General features: G+C 44.6%; 1 protein-coding gene across 3 annotated transcripts; it reads right to left on the bottom strand.

Moving 5' to 3' along the window:
* Positions 1–1,380: 1,380 nt before the first annotated feature.
* Positions 1,381–17,789, bottom strand: LOC103672886 (V-set and transmembrane domain-containing protein 1). Of its 3 annotated transcripts, none has more exons than XM_040633893.1 (9): positions 17,576–17,789; positions 13,020–13,055; positions 12,610–12,802; positions 8,753–8,791; positions 4,123–4,215; positions 3,847–3,874; positions 3,664–3,701; positions 3,525–3,556; positions 1,381–1,628 (listed from the first exon to the last, which is right to left on the bottom strand). In XM_040633893.1, the coding sequence occupies exons 2-9, from the start codon at positions 13,032–13,034 to the stop codon at positions 1,596–1,598; spliced, it is 471 nt and encodes a 156-aa protein (XP_040489827.1). In that variant the 5' UTR covers positions 13,035–13,055; positions 17,576–17,789; the 3' UTR covers positions 1,381–1,595. The 3 variants fall into 3 exon arrangements, with proteins under 3 accessions (XP_040489827.1, XP_008699808.1, XP_008699810.1); XM_008701586.2 differs by having other exon boundaries at positions 12,610–12,894; positions 17,576–17,783; XM_008701588.2 differs by lacking the exon at positions 4,123–4,215 and having other exon boundaries at positions 12,610–12,894; positions 17,576–17,782.
* Between the last annotated feature and the right edge of the window lie 7,768 nt (positions 17,790–25,557).

Below are 25,557 nucleotides of genomic sequence, written 5' to 3'. Positions count from 1 at the left end.
TTCTGGGATCGAGCCCCGCGTTGGGCTCGCTGCTCAGCGGGAAGCCTGCTTTTCCCTCTCCCACTCCCCCTGCTTGTGTTCCCTCTCTTGCTGTGTCTCTCTCTGTCAAATAAATAAAATCTTAAAAAAAAAAAGAATTAAATATAATAACATGGGTAAAGCTCACCTCTGGGGAAGAGAGAAAGGACAACAGATTGGGCGTGGTAGAGGTGAAACACAGCTAAAAATGTCTAGATTTCCATTTATATAATGTGGTGTTTTCCTTTATGGTCAAATTAGTTCATAATTAAAAACCTAAAAAGAGACAAGTGACCCAGCCGTGTGCTTGTGAGTTAAGAATATTTATATGTGCATCCCAAATCCTTATACTTTCGTTCATTCACGTATTAAAAAATGACTTTCAGTCCTGATGGGGTGACATGACTTTGGAAGCAGAGCTCATTTATTTGTGTTTGTATGTAGCTGGCCATTCTGTGTCATTGTCACAGAAAAAAGTCCACGCTCAGAAAAATCCTTACAGGGACGTAATAACATCAATTAATGAAGTTATGGGTGCCAAGTGACAAAATCCACATATTTTTGGATAACCAAATATATTTGGAAGTCTAGCTTCATTGCATCCTTTGATTTTAAAGAAATAATATGAACAGCAATATGATGTCACTGAGAAAACTCTTGCATTCATGTCAACAAGGAAACCGGTCTTGGGTTTAAGACTAGAGGGCTGCCCAGCACAGCTTGGAAGGATCATGAGCCCAGCACCGCTAGTGGCTTACCCTCGTGCACGCCACTGAGGGTCGCTTTGCTGGTCCACGGTTGAGTGTTCATTTTGTGGCTTGTATCTTGTGCTTCTTTTCTTTTCTTTTCTTTTCTTTTCTTTTCTTTTCTTTTCTTTTTTCTTTTCTTCCCCCTTCCTCCCTTCCTCCCTCCCTCCCTCCCTTCCTTCCTTTTTAAGATTTCATTAGTTTATTTTAGAGCGAAAGAGAGCACGAACAGGGGGAGGGGCAGAGGAAGAGGGAGAGAGAGAATCTCAAGCAGATTCTGCACCGAGCGAGGAGCCTGATGTGGGGCTCGATCCCACAACCCTAAGATCATAACCTGGGCTGAAACCAAGAGCAAGACACTCAACTGACTGAGCCACCCAAGTGCCCCTGCTGTGCTCCTTTTCAAAATCCCTCTGTCTGTGGGAGGCCTCACCCAACAGCAGCCAGTGGACTTTTCTGGGGAACAGTCTTTCTACTTATCGGGTGCCATTCAGAATCCCCTAAGTGGGTATTATAGTACCATCAGCCCATAGACAAAGGACATGTTTTAAGTCAATCTGTACTAAGGTCACACTCCTGACTTTAGGAAAACCCAGCCAGTAATTCTTGAGAGGTGTGGAAGCAAAAAGGCAGAAACTTAATTTTATTACTATGAATTAATGAGGCAAGGACGCGGAGTGACCTGATTTCCATGTGTCCAGTCATCCCACCATCTTAACCCCATGTTCTCCTTCCTCCAGGGCTCCGGCTGTCCTCCTTCACCTGCCTCATCGCACATTCACAGATCCTGGGGGCTCCTCGGCGGGGGACAGAAGCTGCCTCAGGTATAGATCAGCATGGCTCACTCCCTGGGGGTCTTTCAGTCTTTGGGGGAAAGAGATGGGCGTTTAGAGCTTACTGTTCAGTATGGTACCTACAAGCCACATATGGCGACTTACGTTTAAGTGAATTAAAATTACATTTAATTCAAAACTTGGGTCCTCAGTCGCACCAGATGCATTTCGCACGTGGAATAGCCACGTGTAGCCAGGGGCTGTTGCATCGGACAGCACAGCCGTAGGGCACGTCCATCATCGCGGGCAGTCGTACTGGACAGCGCCACTCCAGGAATGGCTGTGTCCCGGGGGGGATGAGGGTTTTGACTCCGGTTTTAGTAACACGATACTAATAACTACGACCTGTGCTAAGAACAATCATTGCAAATGTATGGTGTTGAGAATAAGAACCACCATCCCAGAAGAATACCTACTGGTTATGTAATATTAAGCTATTTTAAAAACAATTTTATTGAGATATAATTTATATAGCATGAAATTCCCCCAATATAAGTGTGTGATTTGATGACATTTAATGAATTTGCAGAATGATGTAGACTTCACTACAATAAGTTTTAGAACATTCATCACCAAAAAAGTTCCCATGTGCTCTCCTGGCTCCTGCCATAGATAGCTATTGATTTTTCTAGAAATTTTCCATAAATGGGACAATAGACAGTCTCCTGTATCTGGCTTTTTTCATACCTTAGCAGTGCATCCATTTACCGCATGGATCTGTCACTCGTTTCCTCCTTTTTTAATTGTTGAATAGAATTTCAGTGTATGGAGGCATCACTTCATAATATTATGTTATTATAATATTATTATTATCAACAACTTGTTAATCAATGTCATTTATCCAACATTTAAAATAGACTAGATTTGTTCATTGATGGTTCATTTGCGAACCCGCAAACTATGTTTTTCCATACCTTTAAAAAATATATGTATCTAAATGCCATGTGCATAGATATTTTTAAAATACAATAGTGAACAATTTGCACCTTTTGCTAATGCCTCTTTTTACTTTCTTTGGCATAAAGAATGAACCAGTGAACCTCTGTATCCTATGGAAAGACGCATAAATGTCACCTGATAAAGGTTCTTAGAGGTAATGGTAATTCATGTTAAATCACAAATAAGCAGTCTTTTAAATAGAAAAAATTGATTGATGTACATTGATTAACATTGGCTAACTGATGCTTTCATGCCATCCATCTGACATTTAAAATTTGCCAGAAATTCCAGCAAACCCTTTATGTTTCGTGCCTCCCTGGATTCACACAGCCCTTTTCATGGGGTATTTTGATCCCCATTAGATAAGGGAGGGAATGAAGGGTCCAAATCACAGGGGTCTCGTGAGCTGTCTCAGCCCAGACTGGTGATAAACAGTAGCCATGGGGAGTTGGAACCCAGCTACTCTGGAGTACGGAGCACATATTTCTTTGTTGGATTATTGAGATATAATTGGCATGTAATGTTGTATGGGGCTAAGGGTACCGCGTGTCGATTGGGCACATCTATATGTTGCAACATGACCGCCACCGTAGTGTCAGCAAACACCTCTATCCTGCCGCATCATTACCATTTTTTTTTTTTTTGCAATGAAAACAATTAAGGTCTAGTCTCTTAGCAACTCTGAGGTGTGTGATCCAGCGTCGTGAACGACAATCACGGTGCTGTGCGTTACGTCCCTACGATTTACTTATCTACTTGTTGCAAGTCTGTGTCCTTTGACCAACATCTCTCCAGTTCTCCCACCCCTGGCAACCACCATTCTCCTCTCTCGCTTTATGAGTTTGGTCAAAGCACGTGTTTTTAAACACCATGTTAATTGGCCTCTTGTTGTGTGAGCTGGGGGTATCCAAGTGACTAGAGTATGGGCTAAACTAGGGGGCAGACGGGGTCACCTGTGGTCTTAAGTGACCTCGTGGGGAGAACTCACCGAGACAGATATCCTATCCAGGTTGGATAAATCTGCATGTGAGTGAAAGGGGAAAAAAAAATCAGGTCTCAGATTGCGGGAAGGAGACTTATTCTTTCCATCCCACAATTCCCTTGTGGTTTCTTCCCTTACCACTCACCTGTAGCCTCCTGCTTGGGAAATTCAGAATGGCTGGTTCTGAGAGACAGAGACACATTAAAGTATGGGATCTGAAGACTGAGGGAGAGGAGAAGGCTTTGGAGAGAAGAGGCGTGGGAATCACAGATGTGCGAACAGGGTCTCTGAAGAAGGGAGGGGCACGAGATATGTCAAGTATACCTACCTCCTGGTGGATTCTTCATGTGACGAGCCTACAAAACAAAAAAATACAGGGAGGAATTGGTATAACGAGAAGATCCTTCAATTCATTCCCCTTCCCCAGCGTTTAAAACCGGTGCTTCCCTGGGGCGCCTGAGTGGCTCAGTCGGTTAAGCGTCCGACTCTTGATCTCAACTCAGGTCTTGATCTCAGGGTCTTGAGTTCAAGCCCTGCGTTGGGCTCCATGCTTACTGATGAAACAAGCCAACAAACCAACAAACCGGCGCTTCCCTGAACTCACCGTGCTGGGCGCATCTGTTGATGAAGACGACAGAGAGGAAGAGGATCGAAATGGAGAGGCGGCTGAAGGTGGCAGCAAAGATTAACCCATTGGCTGGTGGGAGGGGAGCAGGTCGGAGAATCAGCTTGGCTCCTGAGACACCCTGATCGAGCTGAGCCCAACAGGTGTGAGCAGCCAGACAACTTGGCTCCCAAAACTAGCAGCTGCCACTTCTGACCTGGAACTTGCAGTGACTATGGGAATTTCCTTAATCTGTCTGACCTTCTGTTTCCCTGTTCAAAGTGAGGGTCAGAACAGTAGCTGCTGGCCTGGATGGCAGGGGGTTAACTGGGTGGGCGCTTGCAGAGAGGGCCTCGCACAGGGGAAATCCCCAATAAACCTTTCAGCCATACCAATAATTCTGATTATTTATCGTGAGCCTCTCTGTGCTAGATGCTTCATGCGTGTTCTTCTCATCTTGACAAGAAGCACATGAGATGCTGGGAATGTACGTTGGTGCAGACACTCTGGAAAACAGTGTGGAGCTTCCTCAAGACGTTAAAAATAGAGCTACCTACCCTGCGGCCCAGAAATTGCACTACTGGGTATTTACCCCAAAGATACAGATGTAGTGAAAAGAAGGGCCACATGCGCCCCAATGTTCATAGCAGCAATGCCCACGATAGCCAAACAGTGGAAAGAGCCCGGATGCCCATCCACAGATGACTGGATAAAGAAGATGTGGTTCATATATACAATGGAATATCACTCAGCCATCAAAAGAAATGAAGTCTTGCCATTTGCAATGACGCAGATGGAACTGGAGGGTATTATGCTAAGTGAAATAAGTCAGAGAAAGACAATTTTCATATGGCCTCCCTGATATGTGGAGTTTAAGAAACAAAACGGAGGGGGCGCCTGGGTGGCACAGCGGTTGAGCGTCTGCCTTCAGCTCAGGGCGTGATCCCAGCGATCTGGGATCGAGCCCCACATCAGGCTCCTCCGCTGGGAGCCTGCTTCTTCCTCTCCCGCTCCCCCTGCTTGTGTTCTCTCTCTTGCTGGCTGTCTCTGTCAAATGGATAAATAAAATCTTAAAAAAAAAAAAAAAAAAAAGAAACAAAACGGAGGAGCATAGGGGAAGAGAGGAAAAAATGAAACAAGAAGACACCAGAGAAGGAGACAAACCATAAGAGACTCTTAATCATAGAAAAACAAACTGAGCGTTGCTGGAGGAGAGGGGAGGAGGCGTGGGGTGACTGGGTGATGGGCATGAAGGGGGCACTTGATGTAATGAACACCAGGTGTTATGTAAGACCGATGAGTCACTGACCTCCACGTCTGAAACTGGTAATACATTGTATGTTAATTAATTGAATTTAAATAAAATAACATTAAATTTTAAAAAAAGCACACAAGATAGCTTTATGTTCCCATTTCATTCCAACGTGAACCAAGTATCCAGAAGTTAAGGGAACTGCTCAAAGTCACACAGCCGGGATGGGCTTCACATCCTGGTACGTGTAACCTTTTCGGCCGGTCGGCCACAGGTCCGGGCAGCTCCGTGCTGGCCTCTGGGTGTGGAAACCCCAGAGAAGTGACCTCACGATCTGGGGAGATGCACGTTTACCCAAATAACTGTGATGCTGCCGAGGGAACAGTAAGTCCCATCCGAGATGAACGAAAATCCAAACTCTCTCCCAGTTCAAGAGTAGTTTAAATGGTATATATACTGGAATATTATTCGGCCATAAAAAAGTAGAAAATCCTGCCATCCGCGACAGCACAGATGAGCCTGGAGGGCGTTATGCTAAGTGGGGTGAGCCAAAGGCAAGTACCACGTGATTACATTGCACTTACACACGGAATCTAAAACAAAATAAAAAAAAAATTGAACTCGTAAAAGCAGAGTGGAGTGGTGGTGGCCAGGGGCCGAGGGCAGGGGGAGGTGGGGAGAGGCTGGTAAAAGGCTACCGGCTTCCAGTGAAGAGATGAATGATGTCTGGAGATCCAGTGCACAGCATGGTGATAATGCTTGACAACCACAACTGAAATTCGCCAAGAGTCGGTCTTACACATTCTCATAAAACCAAAGGTAAACCCGCGAGGGGAGCGCGCATTCATTAACTGGATCCTTCCACGGCGTGCACATGTATCAAACCAACACAGTGTACGCTTCCGTCAATTATAGCTCAAGCAGACGGGGTGAGAAGGAGAGGCGCGGGGTGAGAGCACCGAGCTTGCGGGGCTGCGTGGTGATGGAAAGCGCTGGCTTCAGAGCACAGAGCCTAGAATCTGACTCATTGTGTAGGATAATGAGATTGCAGTGGTAATGATTATTTTCTCCCCCGATATCCCACCCACACCTGTCTCCCTCTGTAACAAATGATGCCAGCGCGCCTCCACCCCTGCTCCCCCAGATCCCTTTGCCATTTTTATGCACTCGGATCATGGTTTCTTTCACTCCGCAACGTGAACATTTGCATCTCTTTGGCGGGGGACTGCCAGGAAGGACCCCAAAAGCCTCAGGATCTACGTATCGCAGGGACTCTTCTTCACCGCGACTGCCATTTGTGGGAGCATGGATGCCCTAGCCCGGCACTGAGCCAAAGACACCACGGAGGGATGCGCACATGCCACTCTTGCTCCGTCCTTTTCTTCTCAGCCCTCCTTCCCCTGCACCCCTACAATGTCCCTTTCACATTAGTACTTATTGGAGTCTTCTGGAAGCACTGAATCCAAGAGACCCTGAAAAGCAGCAAACTATCAGCGCATCTCCAGGGACATAAGAAAGCAGGGTGGGAGCAGCTGTTCCCAGACTAGGGGACCCCGCAAGGCCCTGCCTTACCCTTCATCTCGCTGGTGGCTTCTCTCACACAGCAACTCACTAGAAATGAGAAGTAAGCTATCACAGGACTTTCCCCTTCATACGTCGCCACAGCCTGCTGATCTGAGTTCACCCCGAGATGTCCCCATTTCCTGGCCAAATTTCACATCGGTCTTTGCAAACTGCCAGAATAGATTACAAAGAGTCTCTGGTGTCAGTGTGAAGGAATCACACGGAGCAGTGGGATACAGCTTGCCAGGGGGTCAATGAGGTCACAGGCCACAGAGAGGAAGCCTGGCCTCGTGTGCCCATACACATCTGTGTATACGGCTGCGGGCATCACGTCTGCGCTTAAAGACTTTATTCCGTTTAGAATTGCTATAAATAATATAAATATATTTCAAATATAAATTTGAACTCAGAAAGTACATCTCAAGAAATGATCTACACGCCCACTAGGATGTCTATAATAAAATAAAAGAAAAATGAGGGTTGGCAAGGATGTGGAGATATTGGAACCCACATGTATTACTGGTGGGAATGTAAATTGGTGTGGCCACATTGGAAAACAATCTGGCAGTTTCTCAAAAAGTTAAACATAGAGTTACCATATGTCCCAGCAAATCTACTCCTAGGTGGATATTCAAGAACATCGGAAACAGGGACTCAAACAGGTGCTTGCCCACCAATGCTCAGAGCAGCATGAATTGCGATACCCGGAAGGTATGAACAACCCAAGTGTCCATCATGGGGATGGGAATGGGGAGAGATTGCTTATGGGGAAGGAGATTTCATTTGGGGGTGATGAGAATGTTCTGGAATTATAGAGTGGTGATGGTTGCACAACGTTGTGAACGTACCAAATGCCACTGGATTGTGTACTTTAAAAGGGTGGATTTATGGGATGTGAATTATGAATCAATAAAAAGAAAAAATAAGTAATGCGAGAGCTAGAAGCATGAACGCTCCTCTTCCCCTCTCACCCATCACTAGACGCCTTATTTCCGATACTTCCACCATCCTTGACTCTATCAGATTTCAGATCTCTCCCAGAAAACAGTCCTGGGGTGAATTATGTTCATAAAGCTGCAGTAGAAATCATTTCCCAAGTCTGCTAATACTGCATAAAAACATCTTCAAAGGCTAGTACTTAGGCGAGGACATTTTGGGAGATACCTTTAAAAAAACAAAACTGGTTATGCCAGCATAGACTCTAATGACAGCCTTGAACAATTTTGGCTCTTGGAGCAGATTACAGGGAGGTTATGAGTTGCAGAAATTAAGGATGAGTAAGCAACTAGATGCCAACTTACATTATATATTTGGCCATTAAAATCTGGATGAGCTCCTGTTTTTATCCAAAGATGCCAAAAGCTCGAAGTTTTACAAGCATCTCCGAGGATAGACTCTTAGTCAATTCCTCATGGAAAAGCAACATCAGAGACAAATAACTTCATATTCGCCTGTTTTTGAGAACTTTAAAGCTTTAGCAAACCCTTGATCACACACGTTCCCAAGGTGCCTGGGCTCCATGGGTCCCCATCCCATTGCCCAAACCAGACACACAAGCTCATCCCCATTCTTCACAAAACTCCGCCATGGTTTTTCATTATGTGAAATAACAAATGACAACCTTTAGTCGTTTTACTCATCAGCTTTTCCTTAACCCATGAGGAACTTGGGGGTCATCTTCCCAGAAAGGCAGTCATTCTCCCAGTCACCGTGAGAAAGCAGGCGTCAAGAATCTTCTGTGCCTTTTAATCAAAAGGGACTGCCTACCTCATAAGGTGGATATAATTTGGAAAAACACCTCTCAAATTATCTTACCATTTTTTACTTCAGTAGCTCCACGTCCATCGAGGTCATCTAGAAAACAGGATGCAGGGGGAAAAAGGTCACAATGATAGAGTGGAAACCTTGGGGACCTAGGTCCTCATATTCTGTTTATGGACTGTAAGCCCTCTTTGGGAAGCGGAGAATGTCTTTTCCACTCTTGGGATGCTTACTGAGTCCCCAAACCAGGGCCAGAACGTTAGATGGCTCTTTTTTTTTCTTTTTAAAGATTTTATTTATTTATTTATTTATTTAGTTAGTTAGTTAGTTAGTTAGTTAAGGGGTGGGGAGAGGGAGAGAATCTCAAGCAGACTCCATGCTGAGCATAGAGCCTGACACGGGGCTCGATCTCATGGCCCTGAGATCATGACCTGAGCCAAAATCAAGAGTCAGATGCTCAACGACTGAGCCACCCAGGTGCCCCCAGATGGCTCTTTTTCATACTCCTGGAGTTTGATATTATTTTTAATAACAAGAACATTTATAAATGATCCAACTAATTTCCCCCTTCCACTCCTCTTCTTTGCCAGTCTTCCCTATCCCAGGAAGGAGCACCCCCATTTTGCAAATATTTTCTCCCATTCTGTAGGTTGTCTCCTCATCTTGCTGACTGTTTCTTCTGCTGTGCAGAAGCTTTTTGCTTGATGCCATCCCACTTATTTATTTTTGCATTTGTTTCTTGTGCTTTGTGTATCATATCCAAAAAAAAAAAAAAAAACTATTGCCGAGATCATGCAAAGGAGCTTTTCCCATTTTCTTCCAGGAGTTTTATGCCTTGGCATCCTACGTTTAAGTCTTTAATACATTTTGAGTTAATTTTTGTGAGTGGTGTAAGATGAGGGTCCAATTTTGTTCTTCTGCGTGTGGTTATCCAGTTTCCCAACATCATTTATCGAAGAGACTGTCCTCTCCCCACTGAGTATTTTTGGCTCCCCTGTCAAATATTAGTTGACTGTATATGTGAGGGTTTAATTCTGGGCTCTTGATTCTGTCCCATTGATCTGTGTGTCTGTTTTTATGCCAGTGCTGTACCGTTTAGATTACTATAGCTTTGTAATATAGTTTGAAATCATGATGTGTGATATGCCCAGCTTTGTTCTTCTTTCTCAGTATTGCTTTGGCTATTCAGGATCTAACAGTTTTTTGGTTGCATCTTTAGGATTTTCCATATATGAGATTATATCATCTGCAAATAAAGACAGTTTTACTTCTTCCTTTCCAGTTTGGGTGCCTTTTATTTCCTTGTCTTGCTTGATTGCTCTGGCTAGGACTTCTAGTACTATGTTGAATAGGAGTGGGAAGGGTGGACGTCCTTGTCGTGTTTCTGATCTCAGAGGAAAGATTTTGACCTTTCACCTTTGAGTATTAGGCTAGCTGTGGGCTTGTTGTGTATGTCCTGTTATGTTGAGATGCATTCCCTCTATACCTGATTTGTGGAGAGTTTTTAATCTTGAAAGGACGTTGTATTTTGTCAAATGCTTTTTCTTTTTCTTTTTCTTTTTCTTTTTTTAAAGATTTTATTTATTTATTCGACAGAGATAGACACAGCCAGCGAGAGAGGGAACACAAGCAGGGGGAGTGGGAGAGGAAGAAGCAGGCTTATACGGAAGAGCCTGATGTGGGGTTCGATCCCATAACGCCGGGATCACGCCCTGAGCCGAAGGCAGACGCTTAACCGCTGTGCCACCCAGCGCCCCTGTCAAATGCTTTTTCCGCATCTATTGAGATGATCATATGATTTTTGTCCTTCATTCATTAATGTGGTCTATGACATTTATTGTGTATGTTTTTGTTTTTTTTGTTTTTGGTTTTTTTTTCATTTATTGTATATGTTGAACCATCCTTGCACCCCAAGGATAAATCCCACTTAACCATAGCATATGATCTTCTTAATGCGCTGCCGAATTTGGTTGCTAATATTTTACTGCGAATTTTTGCATCTGTGTTCGTCAGGAATATTGCTCTGTAGGTTTTTCCTAGTGTTGCTATCTGGCTTTGGTATCAGGATAATGCTGGCCTCATGAAATGAGTGTAGGAATGTTCCCTCTTCTTCAGTTTTTTTTAAAGTAGGCTCCACATCCAACGTGGGGCTTGAACTTATGACCCTGAGATCAAGAGTCACATACTCTATCAACTGAGCCAGCCAGGCACCCCCACGTCTTCATTTTTTAAAATAAGAGTTTGAGGAAGATTGGCATTATTTCTACTTTATTTTTTTTTAAAGATTTTATTTATTTATTCGACAGAGATAGAGACAGCCAGCGAGAGAGGGAACACAAACAGGGGGAGTGTGAGAGGAAGAAGCAGGCTCATAGCGGAAGAGCCTGATGTGGGGCTCGATCCCACAACGCCGGGATCACGCCCTGAGCCGAAGGCAGATGCTTAACTGCTGTGCCACCCAGGCGCCCCTGGCATTATTTCTACTTTAAATGTCTGGTGGAAATCACCAGTGAAACCCCTGGGTTGTGGGCTTTTCTTCATTGGACTTTTTGATTATTGAGGCAATCTCCTTAACTGTTATTCTTACCCATTTCTCTATTTACCACATATTTTCTGAATTTGACACTTTGATATCTTGGGACCTTGCTGACCCTGGAGAGATCCCCCCCAAGGGTATCCACTTCCCCAGGTGCACCTCTCAAGTGCAAACCAACCAATCCAGAGCTCATACTCCCAACCTCCTCCTCTATGGCTCTCATATCTGGGTCACCATTCCCTTGCCCTAATCACTCCAGGGCCAGATACCAGACAATCAGGGATAGCCTCTATACCCCAGAGCCAATCCTAAGCCTGTTCCTTCCCATAGAAACCACAGTAAAGGCGTTTGTCCTGTCTTATCCCTCCCTCTGCTTCCTGACTGACCCTGGTGCTTCTCTATGGGGTCCTGCATGGCATGGCTATACCCCTCTTCTTGGGAACGCTAACAGACTATCTCTCTCTCTCTTTTTTAAAAAAGATTTTATTTGAGAGAGAGAGCACAAGAGAGAGCACAAGCAGGGGGTGGGGCAGAGGGAGAGGGAGAAGGAGACTCCCTGCTGAGCAGGGAGCCTGACACGGGGCTGGATCCCAGGACCCCGGGATCATGATGCAAGCCAAAGGCAGACACTTAACTGACTGAGCCACCCAGGTGCCCCCAAACTATCTTTTTCTCAATGACAATCATCTCTTCATCTTTGGCTGTACTCTACCTCAAATTTTCTACTAATACCTATATTCTTTTTAAAAAATATTTATTTATTTATTTGACAGAGAGAGAGAGTACAAGCAGGGGGAGTGGCAGGCAGAGGGAGAGGGAGAGGGAGAAGTGGGCTCCCCGCTGAACAGGAAGCCCAATGTGGGGCTCAATCCCAGGACCCTGGGACCATGGCGTGAGCTGAAGGCAGATGCCTAACCAACTGAGCCACCCAGGCGCCCCTAATACCTATATTCTAAAACACTCTCCCACATCCACCTCATTGATACACACTCAGAATCTCCGATGAGAGCCTTTCCCCACACTCATTTCCCATTTCCCCCATACTTTACGCTCAAGTGGTCACATCTGTCTGTTTCCTGGACTCTTCCTTCCCCAGCCAACTTCCATTACAGGAGAAGGGAGATGAGCCTCAAGAGCAAACCTGAAGCTGCCTTTCTCACCTTTTTTTTTTTTTTTTAAGATTTTATTTATTTCTTTGACAGAGACAGCGAGAGAGGGAACACAAGCAAGGGGAGTGTCAGAGGGAGAAGCAGGCTTCCCGCCAAGCAGGGAGCCCGATGCGGGGCTCGATCCCAGAATGCTGGCTGGGATCATGACATGAGTGGAAGACAGATGCTTAATGACTGAGCCACCCAGGAGCCCCTGCCTTTCTCACCTTTGACCTCCAGCTGGAGGTAGTCACTCTCCCCTGACCACTCCTGGGAGTCCATTGTCTTGTAGGCGCAAAAGTACATCCCAGCATCCTTCGGCTCCAGGTGAGTGAGGAGAAATTCAGCCTTGTGTCCTGTGGATCTCTGTTCCTGCCTGTACCCGGAGTCCTGCAGCTTCCCCAGCGTGAATGTCACATTCTGGAAGTGAGACTGGTACCTCAGGGTCACGTTACCTCTGTGTCCAACCACTAAGCTGGACAAGGCACTGAGGGAGGGTTTGGGAAGCGTCTCTGGAAAGAATCGAGAGTTAGTCTGACTCTTCTCATGATGACCACCAGTACCCTCCCAGAATTCAGAGGATTAAAGAGAAAATTTGGGTTGCAGGAACAGATAGAGTTTATGCAAGAAAACTCACCATTCTTTCTCTCATCTCCAAAGCCCAGGCTAAGCCCTGGAAGAGAAACCCTTATGAGACATGGATTATAGACTCATCTTTGAGTACATATCAGGCAGAGAATGCACGACTGATTTGTTCAAGATCCATCCTATTTCTTGAAGGTACGACCTTGGATTAATTTTTTTACCTTTTACTTATGTCTTGTTGTTTCTCATTCAGGAGCTATGTTTACGTACAAAATCCCAGCAACCTTTTCTGATTTACCACGTTGCTTTCCCGAGCAAGCTTTCTTTTACCATCTAGACATCATTGCATGTTTACCTGTATTTTCCTCTCCTGCTTTCTATGACTGCCCTTTTCCCCCTTTGCCACTTCAGTAACACACTGGTTATTTACTGTGGAGTGTGAGCAGAGGGTTTCCTCCCTGATTCAAACGCAGAGAAGTCGCTCTCTCTGATCAGGTTCTTTTCACAAGGAGTTCAAGACATCCGTGGTCCTAAAGCGTGCGGCTTCGATCTTCACACACGTCAGGCCCTACCTCTCCTGTGTTCTGTTCTGTGTGTTTCATCCTGGGATAGGAAGGTCATCCCTTAGATGGAAATAATGGGAAACCAGTCTTGGGTCTGTCAAGAGGTGAAGCTAGAATTTCTCTAGATGCAAGAGTATCAGGGCGTCTGGCCCTTGTTTAAACTCAGGGGTCAACTCACAACACGGACCCCCCAAGTTTCACCCAGAAGGAAGGAGGTGGGGGCCTGAGGGGGGCACTTTCAGTGACGGTGGCTGGGACTCGTAGGTAGGAAGTCATCCCCTGGGTGGTCAGGGGGTCCTAGGTCTCATGGTCCCTTTTTAGGCCTCTCCCCACAAACCTGCTTTTAGACTCATGTTGTCTCAGCTCTGGTATCAGCCAATATTCTGCTCAAACAGTGATTCTTTTTTTTTTTTTTTAAGTAAGCACACAGGTGACGTTAGTTCATTTTGCCTTACCATACTGGAGAATAGGGTATAAACGTGATGGAGAGGTTCTCTTTCTTTAACAAATAAAGCTGTATCTACTTGAGTTTCACAACATGATGATCTGTATAGACACATGTAGAATGATCGCCACAACCAAGCCAGTTAACACGTCCCTCAGCTTAGAGACTTACCCTGTATGTGCGTGTGCGTGTCTGTGATGAGAACACAGAATTATTAACTACAGTCTCCACACTGTGCACTGGATTCCTCAGAACTTGTCCCTCTTTCCCAACAAGGGACCCCCGTGGACGTAGACAAGGAGGACTGGCCACACAGAGGGAACTGTCGTTGAGGGGAATGCAGGATAACTTGCAAAACACATTTCTCCGGAAAGAAGTACAATAAACACCCACCAGTTATCAAGTGTCTGTCATTTGGCTGACCCTTTACAGACAATGACCACTGACATGCTTGTATTCTTGTCTGCGTTGGCAGACAGCTGTCATCTACCCTGCGGCTCCCTGCTCCGAACAGTCTCCAGCCTTGTTAGGTGCTAGCACCTTCCCTGAGATAGGAAGGCATGGGGACACTGGAAACCACAGCTCCCTAAACACTAATGTGATACTGTGATTTACGATAAGAAACACACATTTGGTCCTTGTCCTGGTTCCTGGCACACGGCTGCTAAAACCCTTGGAATTTTCTTAACCATGCCTTTTTTAAGTCTATTTATTTATTTATTTTAGTAACCTGTACGCCCAACATGGGGCTCGAACTCACGATCCCGAGATCAAGGGATCATGCTCTTGTAACTGGATCAACCAGACACCCACCCTTGGAATTTTCTAACCTGTTGAATGCAACGCAAGTGTCTTTCATTATGTTAATGAAGGGAGTTTTGGATTACACCTAAGGATGAGGGCTGGTTGCCAGGGGCACCAACCATCTGATGACAAGGTTAGAACATTCGATTCTACCTCCTGGACCTCTGGGAAAGAGAGAGGGGTTGGAGATGGAATCAATCATCAATGGCCATGATTTAATCAAGTGTGCTTATGTAATGAAGCCTCTAAAAGGGTGGGTTCAGAGAGCTTCCGGGGTGACGAACAGGTGGAGGTGCAGGGAGAGCGGTGTGCCTGGAGAGGACGTGGAAGCTCTGCTTCCTCTCCCCATACCTGGCCCTCCACGTCTCTTCCATCGGGCTCTTCCTGAGTTATACCCTCTTATAATATACTGCTAATCTATTAAGTTAAATATTTCTGTGAGTTCTGTGAGGCTCTCTAACAAATTAATGGAACCCAAAGAGGGGGTCATGGGAACTGTTGATATACAGTCCGTTGATCAGGTGACAACCCAGATGTACCGTTGGCATCTAAATTGGGGAGGCGGCAGTCTTGGGGGCACTGAGCCCTTGCCTACAGGATCTGACGCCAACTCCAGGTAGATAGTGTCAGAAGTGAGGTAAGTTGCAGGACACCCAGCTGGCGTTCAAGAGCCGCTTGGTGGTGTCCGGGCCCCACCCTCACACTTCGGAACTGGGCGCCAGAACTGGATCCCTAGGTTACTGTTAAATCACAATTTAACTCATCTTTTGAACTTGTCATCTGGAAAGCTTAAACATTTTATGTAAAACCTGATTGAGATTATGTTATATAAAATATCCTATTCTATTTTAGAAAGAAACGTAGCAGTGATACATCATGGATGGACCTCAAGAACATCATTCCAAGAGAAAGAAGCCGGACAAGAAAGGTCACATGTATGGCTCCATTTACATGGTGTACCCAGAATAGCGCATCTGCAGAGACGGAAAGTAGGTGGGTGGCTTCCCCTCCCAAGGAAGGGGGACGGCGAGTGACTGCTTTGTGGGCACAGCGTTTCCTTTACGGTGATGAAAACATTTGTGGTGGTTACACAACATTGTGGATGTCTAAAATGCCACTTGATTGTCTCCTTTAAAGTGGTTACTCTTATGTGAACTGTATCACAATACGTTTTTTAAATTTTACGTAAGCTGGATACACGTACCCTCTGTACTAAAGATGTGTAAAGATTCACATATCAGAAGCGTGCCCGAAATAGGATGAAGTGGAAATGACTAGTTGTGTGAGTTTAGGCAAGCAGACTGAGTTAAGTGCAACGGTGGCTCTGGCCTCCAGAGCAGCCTGACCCAGGGATTCAGTGCTGTTGGGGTCTTTTCTCTCAGCTGCCAGGTACCATTCCCTCCGAATATATTCAGGACAGGACCAGGAGCCTGGAAGCAGGGCTGTAGGCAGCTACACTCTAGCATCTTTGGAAGCTCACACTCAGACCAGAATTTATCTGCATCCCAATGCCAGTTTGAGAAACTTCCTGAGAGAACTGGACAGGCTTGCTTTTCATCATGGACCCATCCCTGGAATAATGAGTATTTGTGTTCCCCAGAAGGGTACGTTCCAAGTCCTCAACCCCAGAACCTGTGAATGTGAAGTTATTTGGAAATAGCATTACTTGGGAGTAGGCTGGTGCCATAATTCAGTATGACTGGCATGCCCGTAAGAAGAGGTGGAGAGGTGTAGACAGATGCAGAGGGAAGCTGGCCACCCGAAGCCATGAGGCATTGCAGCAAAGCCTCTGCAAATAAGGAACCCAGGGACCGCCTGCCATCCCCAGAAGCGAGGAGAGCCTGGGACAGATTCTCCCTTGGGGCCTCAGAGCCCTCAGAAGGAACCAACTGTGCTGGCACCTTGATCGTGGGCTTCTGGCCTCCAGAACTGGGAGAGAATAGATTTCCGTTGTTGAAGCCACGTGGCGTGTGGCACTTTGTCATGGCAGCCCCGGGAAATGAATACGGGCAGGACGAGGTCAGTCTCTTGACTGCCCAACTGATTCTCCCGTGCAGCTGGAGCTTTGCGGTATAGTGACTGACAGCCACCCCTAGAGCTCAAAAGTCTGGGTGGGAGCAGCATTACCCCAAAGGAAGGGCTGCATTCCAGAAGAAGGAAGAAGGAACTGGGGCAGATGACAAGTCCTGATTTCCTCTACACGCACCTCTCAGCCCCACCTCACGAAAGAGGAACTGGGGCTTGGTCAGTGGGGCTGCTGGTGCACAGTCGAGAGCTCCTATGAGACCAAGCCAAAGTCATAATCCCGGGTCTTCCTTTTTACAGGCTGAGGTCCCTTTGATGACATCATGTTCAAGTTGAGGACAGTTAAAATCAGTAGAGCATAGAGCTGATCAGAAAATTTTCTTTTCATCCATTGTCTCCAGACATAGCCATTCTCTGTAATCTTGGTCTGTACCCAAACCCACAACTCCACAGCCTACGTATCTCGCCCTCCTCTATGCCCACAAACATTTATGGCAAGACCGGTATGTGGATTAATCAGGTTTGGAGACCTCATGGGAGCTCTGCATTTCTCAGCCGAGTAAACGAGGGTGTCACCCCACATCTCTGAACCTCACCTCCCTGTGTCCTGTGTGCGAGCACCAGAACAGAGGCGTGTCATACCACAGCCCACGAAACTCTGACAGGTAGCATGTGTCCAGTACAGAGAAGACATCATTTCACATCAACCCCCGCTTCACCGTGAATTTTCTCATCCACCCAAACCCATCTGTCCCAGTCCTGGAGACTTACCAAGGCAAAGCAGGGACAGGAATTCTGTGAGCATCGTGTCCCTTCCACCCAGACCAAGATCCCGTCTTCAGTTTTACAATTCAAAGGAAGAAGGGGGACTGGGCCATCTCAGGTCCCTCCTGCTCACTTTGTCCCCAGGTTGTGTTGGTAGAGGTTTTACTCTGACACTTTTGTTCTCCACTGCCTGGTGTACAGTTGCCTTATCACAACCAAGCCAGGAAACCATCAATGACAACATCTCCCTCATAAATCCGGGGAGTGTGTCTCTAGCTCCACCCGCCCTGAGATCTGTCCTATCTCATCTGAAGTCCTGACCAAGACATTTTCTTTAAAAAAATAATAATTGTTTTGGAAAATGTTTTATTAGAGTTGCAAAAAAAAAAAAAAGTAGAGTTCCCATGTACCCATCAACCAGCTCTCCTGATGGTAATAGTACTGCGGTACACTACGAAAACCAGAAAGTTCGCATGGGCACAATACGATGGCCAGGCAAGCACATGGTAACATCTAAAACATCCTGTGGGAGTCTCTGGCAAAAGCTGGGCACCCACTGCTCCTGAGAGCAGGGTGGCCAACAAGAAAACAGAAATGGATGTCTGTCTTTGAGGCTAAGCAACTTGTCTTTTGGTAAACCTTGACAAATTGGTCACACTACATCAGATTTTTGCTGTGCATTCTTCTACAGAAGAGAAAGTAATCAAGGGAAATTGGAAAACTTCCATTCAATTTTTTTCCCAAATGGGAAGAGTATAATCCCATTTTCCAGGAACAAAGGAGGAAATATTGGTGAATTAAGGGAGCAAATTACTATCTAGTAGTACAACACTCATCTTTCCTTCCCAGCTTCTCATTTCTTCCCAAGTCCGTTAAGAACTCTTGTTGATTAATGATTGCCTCACATAACTGAACACTAGAGTTGTGATGGGTTCAAGCATGGGTAGATGCAAATATTCAAATAATGGTACTGGGAATCTGTCTTTTTCCATGTCTAGGTGCCACTTTCCACTGTGTAGACTTAACTCTCAGATTGGTTCTTTTCATATGCTGGGAAGATATCCACCAGCATCTCCAGGCAGAAATAGTGTGCTAGCACTAACACTTGCAACAAAACTCATAGGGCAGACTCAGCATTGCTTGCATGTCCATTTCTAAATTGATCAATGTAGCCAGGGTGATGGATTGCACTAATTGGCCTTTCTGGGACACGTGAGCACACCTGCAGGTAGAAAGCTGGATTAGTCTCATTTAACCACCAAGAGTAAGTGACAGGTGGCTAGTGTCCCAGTCAAGATAGTCATACCAGGATATACTGCATGTGAATAGCTGGACATGCAAGAAGTCAATACTGTACACTGTGTGCTTTCATCTGCCCATGTAGGCTGTGCCCAGGCACATCGAGTCCTGATTTTTATTAAGATTTGAAATCACCAAGGTTCAACACTAGCTAGTAATAGGAATGTGTGTGTGAATGCACACGTGCACACATGCCCTCCCCATCTCCCAGACCCATTCATTTCTGGTCCAGCTCTTTCTGCATTCAGATGGGGTGACTTGGCTCTAGTTCACATGTCCTTCATCTTCCCCCTGAGAACAACATGCTAGCTTTCACATGTTCTTCTCGTGGAAATGGAAGATGCACAGGGGCTAAGTCAAAATATGCCGTGCCCCTGAAGACCTGGGCTGGAGTTAAAATATTGCCATTTGCATCTTATCCTGTTGACCAAAGAAAATAACACAGTTGAATCCATAGTCAAGGGGTTACTAAGGCGTTGTACTACTAGAGAGTAATTTGCTCCCTTAATTCACCAATATTTCCTCCTTTGTTCCTGGAAAATGGGATTATACTCTTCCCATTTGGGAAAAAAATTGAATGGAAGCTTTCCAAGTTCCCTTGATTACTTTCTCTTCTGTAAAAGAAAGCACAGCAAAAATCTGATGTTTGTGACCCATTTGTCAAGGTTTACTAAAAGGCAAGTTGCTTAGCCTCAAGGACAAACATCCATTTCTGTTTTCTTGTTGACTTCTTGGCCACAGTTATTCATATCCATCCCATGTACAAAATATGCTCACTCCCATCCCAGGACATGCTCCCCCGGATTTCCATCCAATCATAGCATCAGGCTTTAAATCCAGGATCTAGTGATCATTATCAAGTCTATAGGTGGCTCTGCTGGATCCAGGACTCATGAACTAAAAACACAAAATAGATGGCCCATACATCTGCCATATGATGACAAAGCAGAAGTGGGGTAACCACAGGACTCTCACTTGAAGAAGCTTCCTCCTTATGTTTGTAGGTGACACAAAGCAGTCACTGGTTTGCAGCAACTTCAGAAATCACTCTGGGAAAGTGCTGCTAAATGCCACAATTCTGGAAGTGGAAATGTTCCTTCATAAAGTTTCAGTTCTGTTCTCTATGAGGAGCTCCTCAGCCCACTCTCCTGTGAGGTCTTGGTTCCTCCCTCTGAGATGTCTTTGTTTTATCAATCTTCCTGTCCACTTCTGAAGACGATCTTGGAGAATATGGCCCTCTTGATGGATGGCCCAGTTTTTCTCAGCTTGCTTTCTGCACATTGAAGGTTGAGCCTTCAAGTCTTTGTATAATTTCTTTAAGCTTGTGATGGCAGCCATTTTGCCAGCGTAGCTCTCAAAACTGTTGTGGCTTTCGGGGCACCTGGGTGGCTCAGTTGGTTAAGCCTTAGACTCTTGATTTTGGCTCAGGTCTTGATCTCAGGGTTTCTGGAGCAGAATTCAGTGATCACTTACATACAACACCTAGTGCTCATCACAACAAGTGCCCTCCTTAATCCCCATCACCCATCTAGCCCATCCCCCACCACCTCCCTCCATCAACCCTCAGTTTGTTCTCTCTCATTAAGAGTCTCTTATGGTTTCTTTCCCTCTCTCCTTTTTTTCTTTTCCTCCTTCCCATATGTTCATATGTTTTGTTTTCTAAATTCCGCATGTGGGTGAGATCATATGGTATCTGCCTTTCTCTGACTGACTTATTTTGCTTACCACAATACACTCTAGCTCTATCCATTGCAAATGGCAAGAATTCATTCTTTTTGATGGCTGAGTAATATTCCATTGTATATATACACTACATCTTCTTTATCCATTCATGAGTCGATGGACATTTGGGTTCTCTCCATAGTCCAGCTATTGTGGACATTGCTGCTATAAATATCGGGCTATGTGTGCCCCTTCACATCTGTATTTTTTTAAAGATTTTATTTATTTATTTGACAGAGAGAGAGATAGTGAGAGAGGGAACACAAGCAGGAGGAGTGGGAGAGGGAGAAGCAGGCTTCCCGCTGAGCAGGGAGCCTGATGCAGGGCTCGATCCCACGACCCTGAGATCATGACCTGAGCCGAAGGCAGATGCTTAACAACTGAGCCACCCAGGCGCCCCTCAAATCTGTATTTTTGTATCCTTTGTGTAAATACCTAGTAGTGCAATTGCTGGATCATAGGGTAGTTCTATTTTTAATTTTATTTTAGATTTTATTTATTTATTTGAGAGAGAGAGAGAGAGCACACGCGCGCATGAGTGGGGGGAGGGCAAAGGGAGAGGGAGAAGCAGTCTCCCTGCTGAGAAGGGAGCCCGATGTGGGGCTCAATGCCAGGACCCTGAGATCATGACCTGAGCCAAAGGCAGACACTTAATCGAATGAGACACCCAGGCACCCCTATTTTTAACTTTTTGAGGAACCTCCAAACTGTTCTCCAGAGTGGCTGCACCAGTTTACATTCCTAACAGTGCAAGAGGGTGCCCCTTTCTCCACATCTTTGCCAATACCTGTTGTTTCTTGTATTGTTAATTTTAGCCATTCTGACAGGTGTGAGGCGGTCTCTTATCCTGGTTTTGATTGATATTTCCCTGATGATGAATGATGCTGAGCATCTTTTCACGTGCCTGCTGGCCATCTGTAGGTCTTCTTTGGGAAAATGTCTATTCATACCTTCTGCCCATTTCTTATCTGGATTATTTGTTTTTTGGGTGTTGAGTTTGGGGAGTTCTTTATAGATGTTGGATACTAACCCTTTATCAGATATGTCATTTGCAAATATCTTCTCCCGTTCTGTAGGCTGCCTTTTAGTTTTGTTGACTGTTTCCTTCACTGTGCAGAAGGTGTTTATCTTGATGAGGTCCCAATAGTTTATTTTTGCTCTTCTTTCCCTTGACTCTGGCAACATGTCTAATAAGAAGTTGCTGTAGCCAAGGTCAAAGAGGTTGCTGCCTGCCTTCTCCTCTAGGATTTTGATAGTTTTCTGTCGTACATTTAGGTCTTTCATCCATTTGGAGTCTACTTTTGTGTACAGTGTAAGAAAGTGGTCCAGTTTCATTCTTCTGCATATTACTTTCCAGTTTTCCCAACACCATTTGTTGAAGAGACTGTCTTTTTTTCCATTGGATATTCTCTCCTGCTTTGTCAAAGATTAGTTGACCATGAAGTTGAGGGTCCATTTCTGGGCTCTCTATTCTGTTCCGTTGATCAATGTGTCTGTTTTTGTGCTAGTACCAGACTGTCTTGATGATTATGGCTTTGTAATACAGCTTGAAGTCTGGAATTTGATGTCTCCAGTTTTGTTTTTCTTCTTCAGAATTGCTTTGGCTCTTCAGGGTCTTTTGTGGTTCCATACAAATTTTAGGATTGTTTGTTCTAGCTCTGTGAAAAATGCTGGTGGTATTTTGATAGGGATTGCATTATAAGCGAAGATTCCTTTGGATAGCATAGACATTTTAACGGTGTATCTTCTTCCAATCCCTGAGCATGGAATGTTTTTCCATTTCTCTGTGTCCTCTTCCATTTCTTTCATTTCAGTAGGTTTATTACTAGGTATCTTATTGTTTGGGGCGCAATTGCAGATGGGATCCATTCCTTGATTTCTTTTTCTGCTGCTTCGTTGTAGGTGTATAGAAATGCAACAGATTTCTGCACATTGATTTTATATCCTGGGACTTCGCTGAATTCATGGATCAGTCTTAGCAAGTTTTTGGCAGGGTCTTTGGGTTTTCTGCAAAGAGTATCATGTCACCTGTAAATAGTGAAAGTTTGACTTCTTCCCTGCCAATTTGGATGCCTTTCCTTTCATTTTATGATCTGATTGCTGAGGCTAGGATTTCCAGTACGAATGTAATGATAAGAGTGAACATCCTTGTCTTGTTCCTGGCCTTAGGGGAAAGGCTCTCAGTTTTTCTCCCGTTGAGGATGATATTAGCTGTGGGTCTTTTGTATATGGCCTTTATGATATTGAATTACGTTTCACCTATCCCTATTTTGTTGAGGGTTTTTATCAAGAAAGGGTGCTGTATTTTGTCAAATGTTCTGCACCTATTGAGAGGATCATATGGTTCTTATCCTTTCTTTTTATTAATGTAAGGCTCACCTTCTTTAGAAATATTTGGGGGTGATATATCTTATACAGGATATCTGATACAGGATCATACGAACACACACACATATGTATTTCTCAATTAAACATTCCCTTTAAACACAAGGAATGAATTCTAAATATTCATAAAGATGAATTAAAAATGAAATCCCTTGGGGCGCCTGGGTGGCCAGCGGTTAAGCGTCTGCCTTCAGCTCAGGGCGTGATCCCGGCGATATGGGATCGAGCCCCACGTCAGGCTCTTCTGCTATGAGCCTGCTTCTTTCTCTCCCACTCCCCCTGCTTGTGTTCCTTCTCTCGCTGGCTGTCTCTATCTCTGTCAAATAAATGAATAAAATCTTTTAAAAAAATGATTATGGACAACCTTATCTTTTGGACAACCTTAATTATTGTAAATCTTTTGGAAAACCTTAATTATCCTCAGGGTAACCCACTGAGATTTAAACTCCCAGATGGAAGGCTATGAATGTTGTGTGCAGTGGTGGGGGGAGGGAGATAAGCTTCATAACTTAGTGGCCATTTAGTAAAGAATATTGATTTGTCATCCTAAAAACTGATGATGCCCATGTAATTTTTCCAGATTCTATTCAACAGGACATGTTAGCATTAAAACCTTTTTATCAAATAGAGAGTGAAAAGGCATCTTTTACCTTTCCTGGGTTTGATTGATTGGGATGTGAATGTCTTTCTTTTCTTTCTTTGTTTTGACTTATTATTATTATTTTTTGACGTGGAATGCAGTTACTGAGAGAGATGTGTTAAAAGATAAAATGTGATTATAGGTTTAAGTCCTTTAATAGGTCAACAATTCTTTTATGGATTTTTGTATCTATGTTAGTAGGTGCATACAAAGTTAGGATTATTATGTATTTCCCTTGTATTGACTCTTTTATCATTAGGAAGTATCCCTCTTCATATCTAATGCTATTTCTTGCCTTAAAATCTACTTTACATGGGGGCGCCTGGGTGGCTCAGTCGTTGGGCCTCTGCCTTCGGCTCAGGGCGTGATCCCGGCGTTCTGGGATCGAGCCCCACATCAGGCTCCTCCGCTGGGAGCCTGCTTCTTCCTCTCCCACTCCCCCTGCTTGTGTTCCCTCTCTCGCTGGCTGTCTCTCTCTCTCTGTCGAATAAATAAATAAAATCTTTAATAAAAAAAGAGAGAGAGAGAGAGATTGGAAATGAGGAAACATAACAGAGATGCTCAGACAGAAGGATTAGCAAGATGATAAACTTACATCCTACAAATAAGAATTACACGAAATGTAAATGGACTCAAAAAGGCAATTAAAAGACTATTCGACTAGGTGTTTTAAATAGACCTAAATATATGCTGTCTTTTAAGGAGAAACGCTTCTAAAAAATAAAATAAAGAGAAACACTTGAAGTATATGCACAGATGAGTTGAAAGCAAAAAAAAAAAAAAAAAAAAAAAGTCCAAAAAGACATAACATGCAAACACCAGAAAAAGAAAAGTGATATGGCTATATTAGTATCATGTAAAGTAGATTTTTTTTAAATGTATCTATTTGACACAGAGAGAGACAACCAGCAAGAGAGGGAACACAAGCAGGGGGAGTGGGAGAGGAAGAAGCAGGCTCCCAGCGGAGGAGCCTGATGTGGGGCTCGATCCCAGAACGCCGGGATCACGCCCTGAGCCGAAGGCAGGCGCTTAACCGCTGTGCCACCCAGGCGCCCCATCTTTTTTTCTTTTTTAGAGAGAGAGCACGTGAGTGGGGGGGAGATGGAGAGAGAGAGAGAGCGAGAGAGAGAGAATCTTAAGCAGGCTTAGTGTGGACCCTGATGCCAGGTTCAATCTGACGACCCTGATAGCCATGACATGAGCCAAAAATCAAGAGTCAGATACTTAACCAACTGAGCCCCTCCAATATCTTTGTTTAAAAAAAATTACTGTTATTTTTAATAGGCCATTTTAACTCCCCTATTTTTTTAACCTCTATTTGCTTTTTGTACAATTCGTTTAGTGATTACCCAATGGATTGCAACATTTATGCTGGACTTACCAATAGCTGTGTTGAATTTTCCCACTTGAAACAAAAAACTTTACACCGTGTAACTCTCCAGATTAAATTTGTTTTCAAATGCATAAGCCATAGTCTTACTTTTTTTACGTTTTACACCCAGCGTGGGGCTTGAACTCACAACCTGAGATCCAGAGTCACACACTCCACCGACTGAGCCAGCCCAGGCGTCCCTATGAACCATTGGTCTTGCTCCTTCTCTGCACATTGACCTCAGATAAACACCTCATCCGTTACAGTCACTCAAACATAGTCGCTAACACTGACTCCTTCATTCATTCCCCAGCCCAGCATCTTTCCCATAGACCGGAGAATCTCCAGTCTCTGCACCAACGTGTTTCCATCTCAGCAGAATCATTTGGATCTGGGTGTCCAGCACCTGTGGCTTTTCTAGGTGGGTTAGGATTTGAGGCCTGAATTCACCGTGTTCATATAAAGAGTTTGCGTAAATGATGATCTCATGGGGCGTCTTATTCCTTCTTGTTTCCTGAATGTGGTTGGAACATAAAACCTGAAGGTCACATGAGAGGAAGGAAGGGAAGG

This window comes from Ursus maritimus, unplaced genomic scaffold (assembly GCF_017311325.1).
Source record: "Ursus maritimus isolate PB19 unplaced genomic scaffold, ASM1731132v1 scaffold_19, whole genome shotgun sequence".
Lineage (NCBI taxonomy): Eukaryota > Metazoa > Chordata > Mammalia > Carnivora > Ursidae > Ursus > Ursus maritimus.
The sequence above is the reverse complement of the archived record's forward strand: the minus strand, read 5'-3'. Positions and strand labels throughout refer to the sequence as shown.

Excerpts from the sequence above, each read along its gene's own strand:
- LOC103672886 (XM_008701586.2), bottom strand. The coding sequence starts at position 17,609 with ATGCTCACAGAATTCCTGTCCCTGCTTTGCCTTG. Across the intron at positions 3,875-4,122 it reads CAACAGATGCGCCCAGCACG|GCTCGTCACATGAAGAATCC; the intron begins GTGAGTTCAGGG and ends TTTGTTTTGTAG. Across the intron at positions 1,629-3,524 it reads TGGATAGGATATCTGTCTCG|ACTGAAAGACCCCCAGGGAG; the intron begins GTGAGTTCTCCC and ends TTTCCCCCAAAG.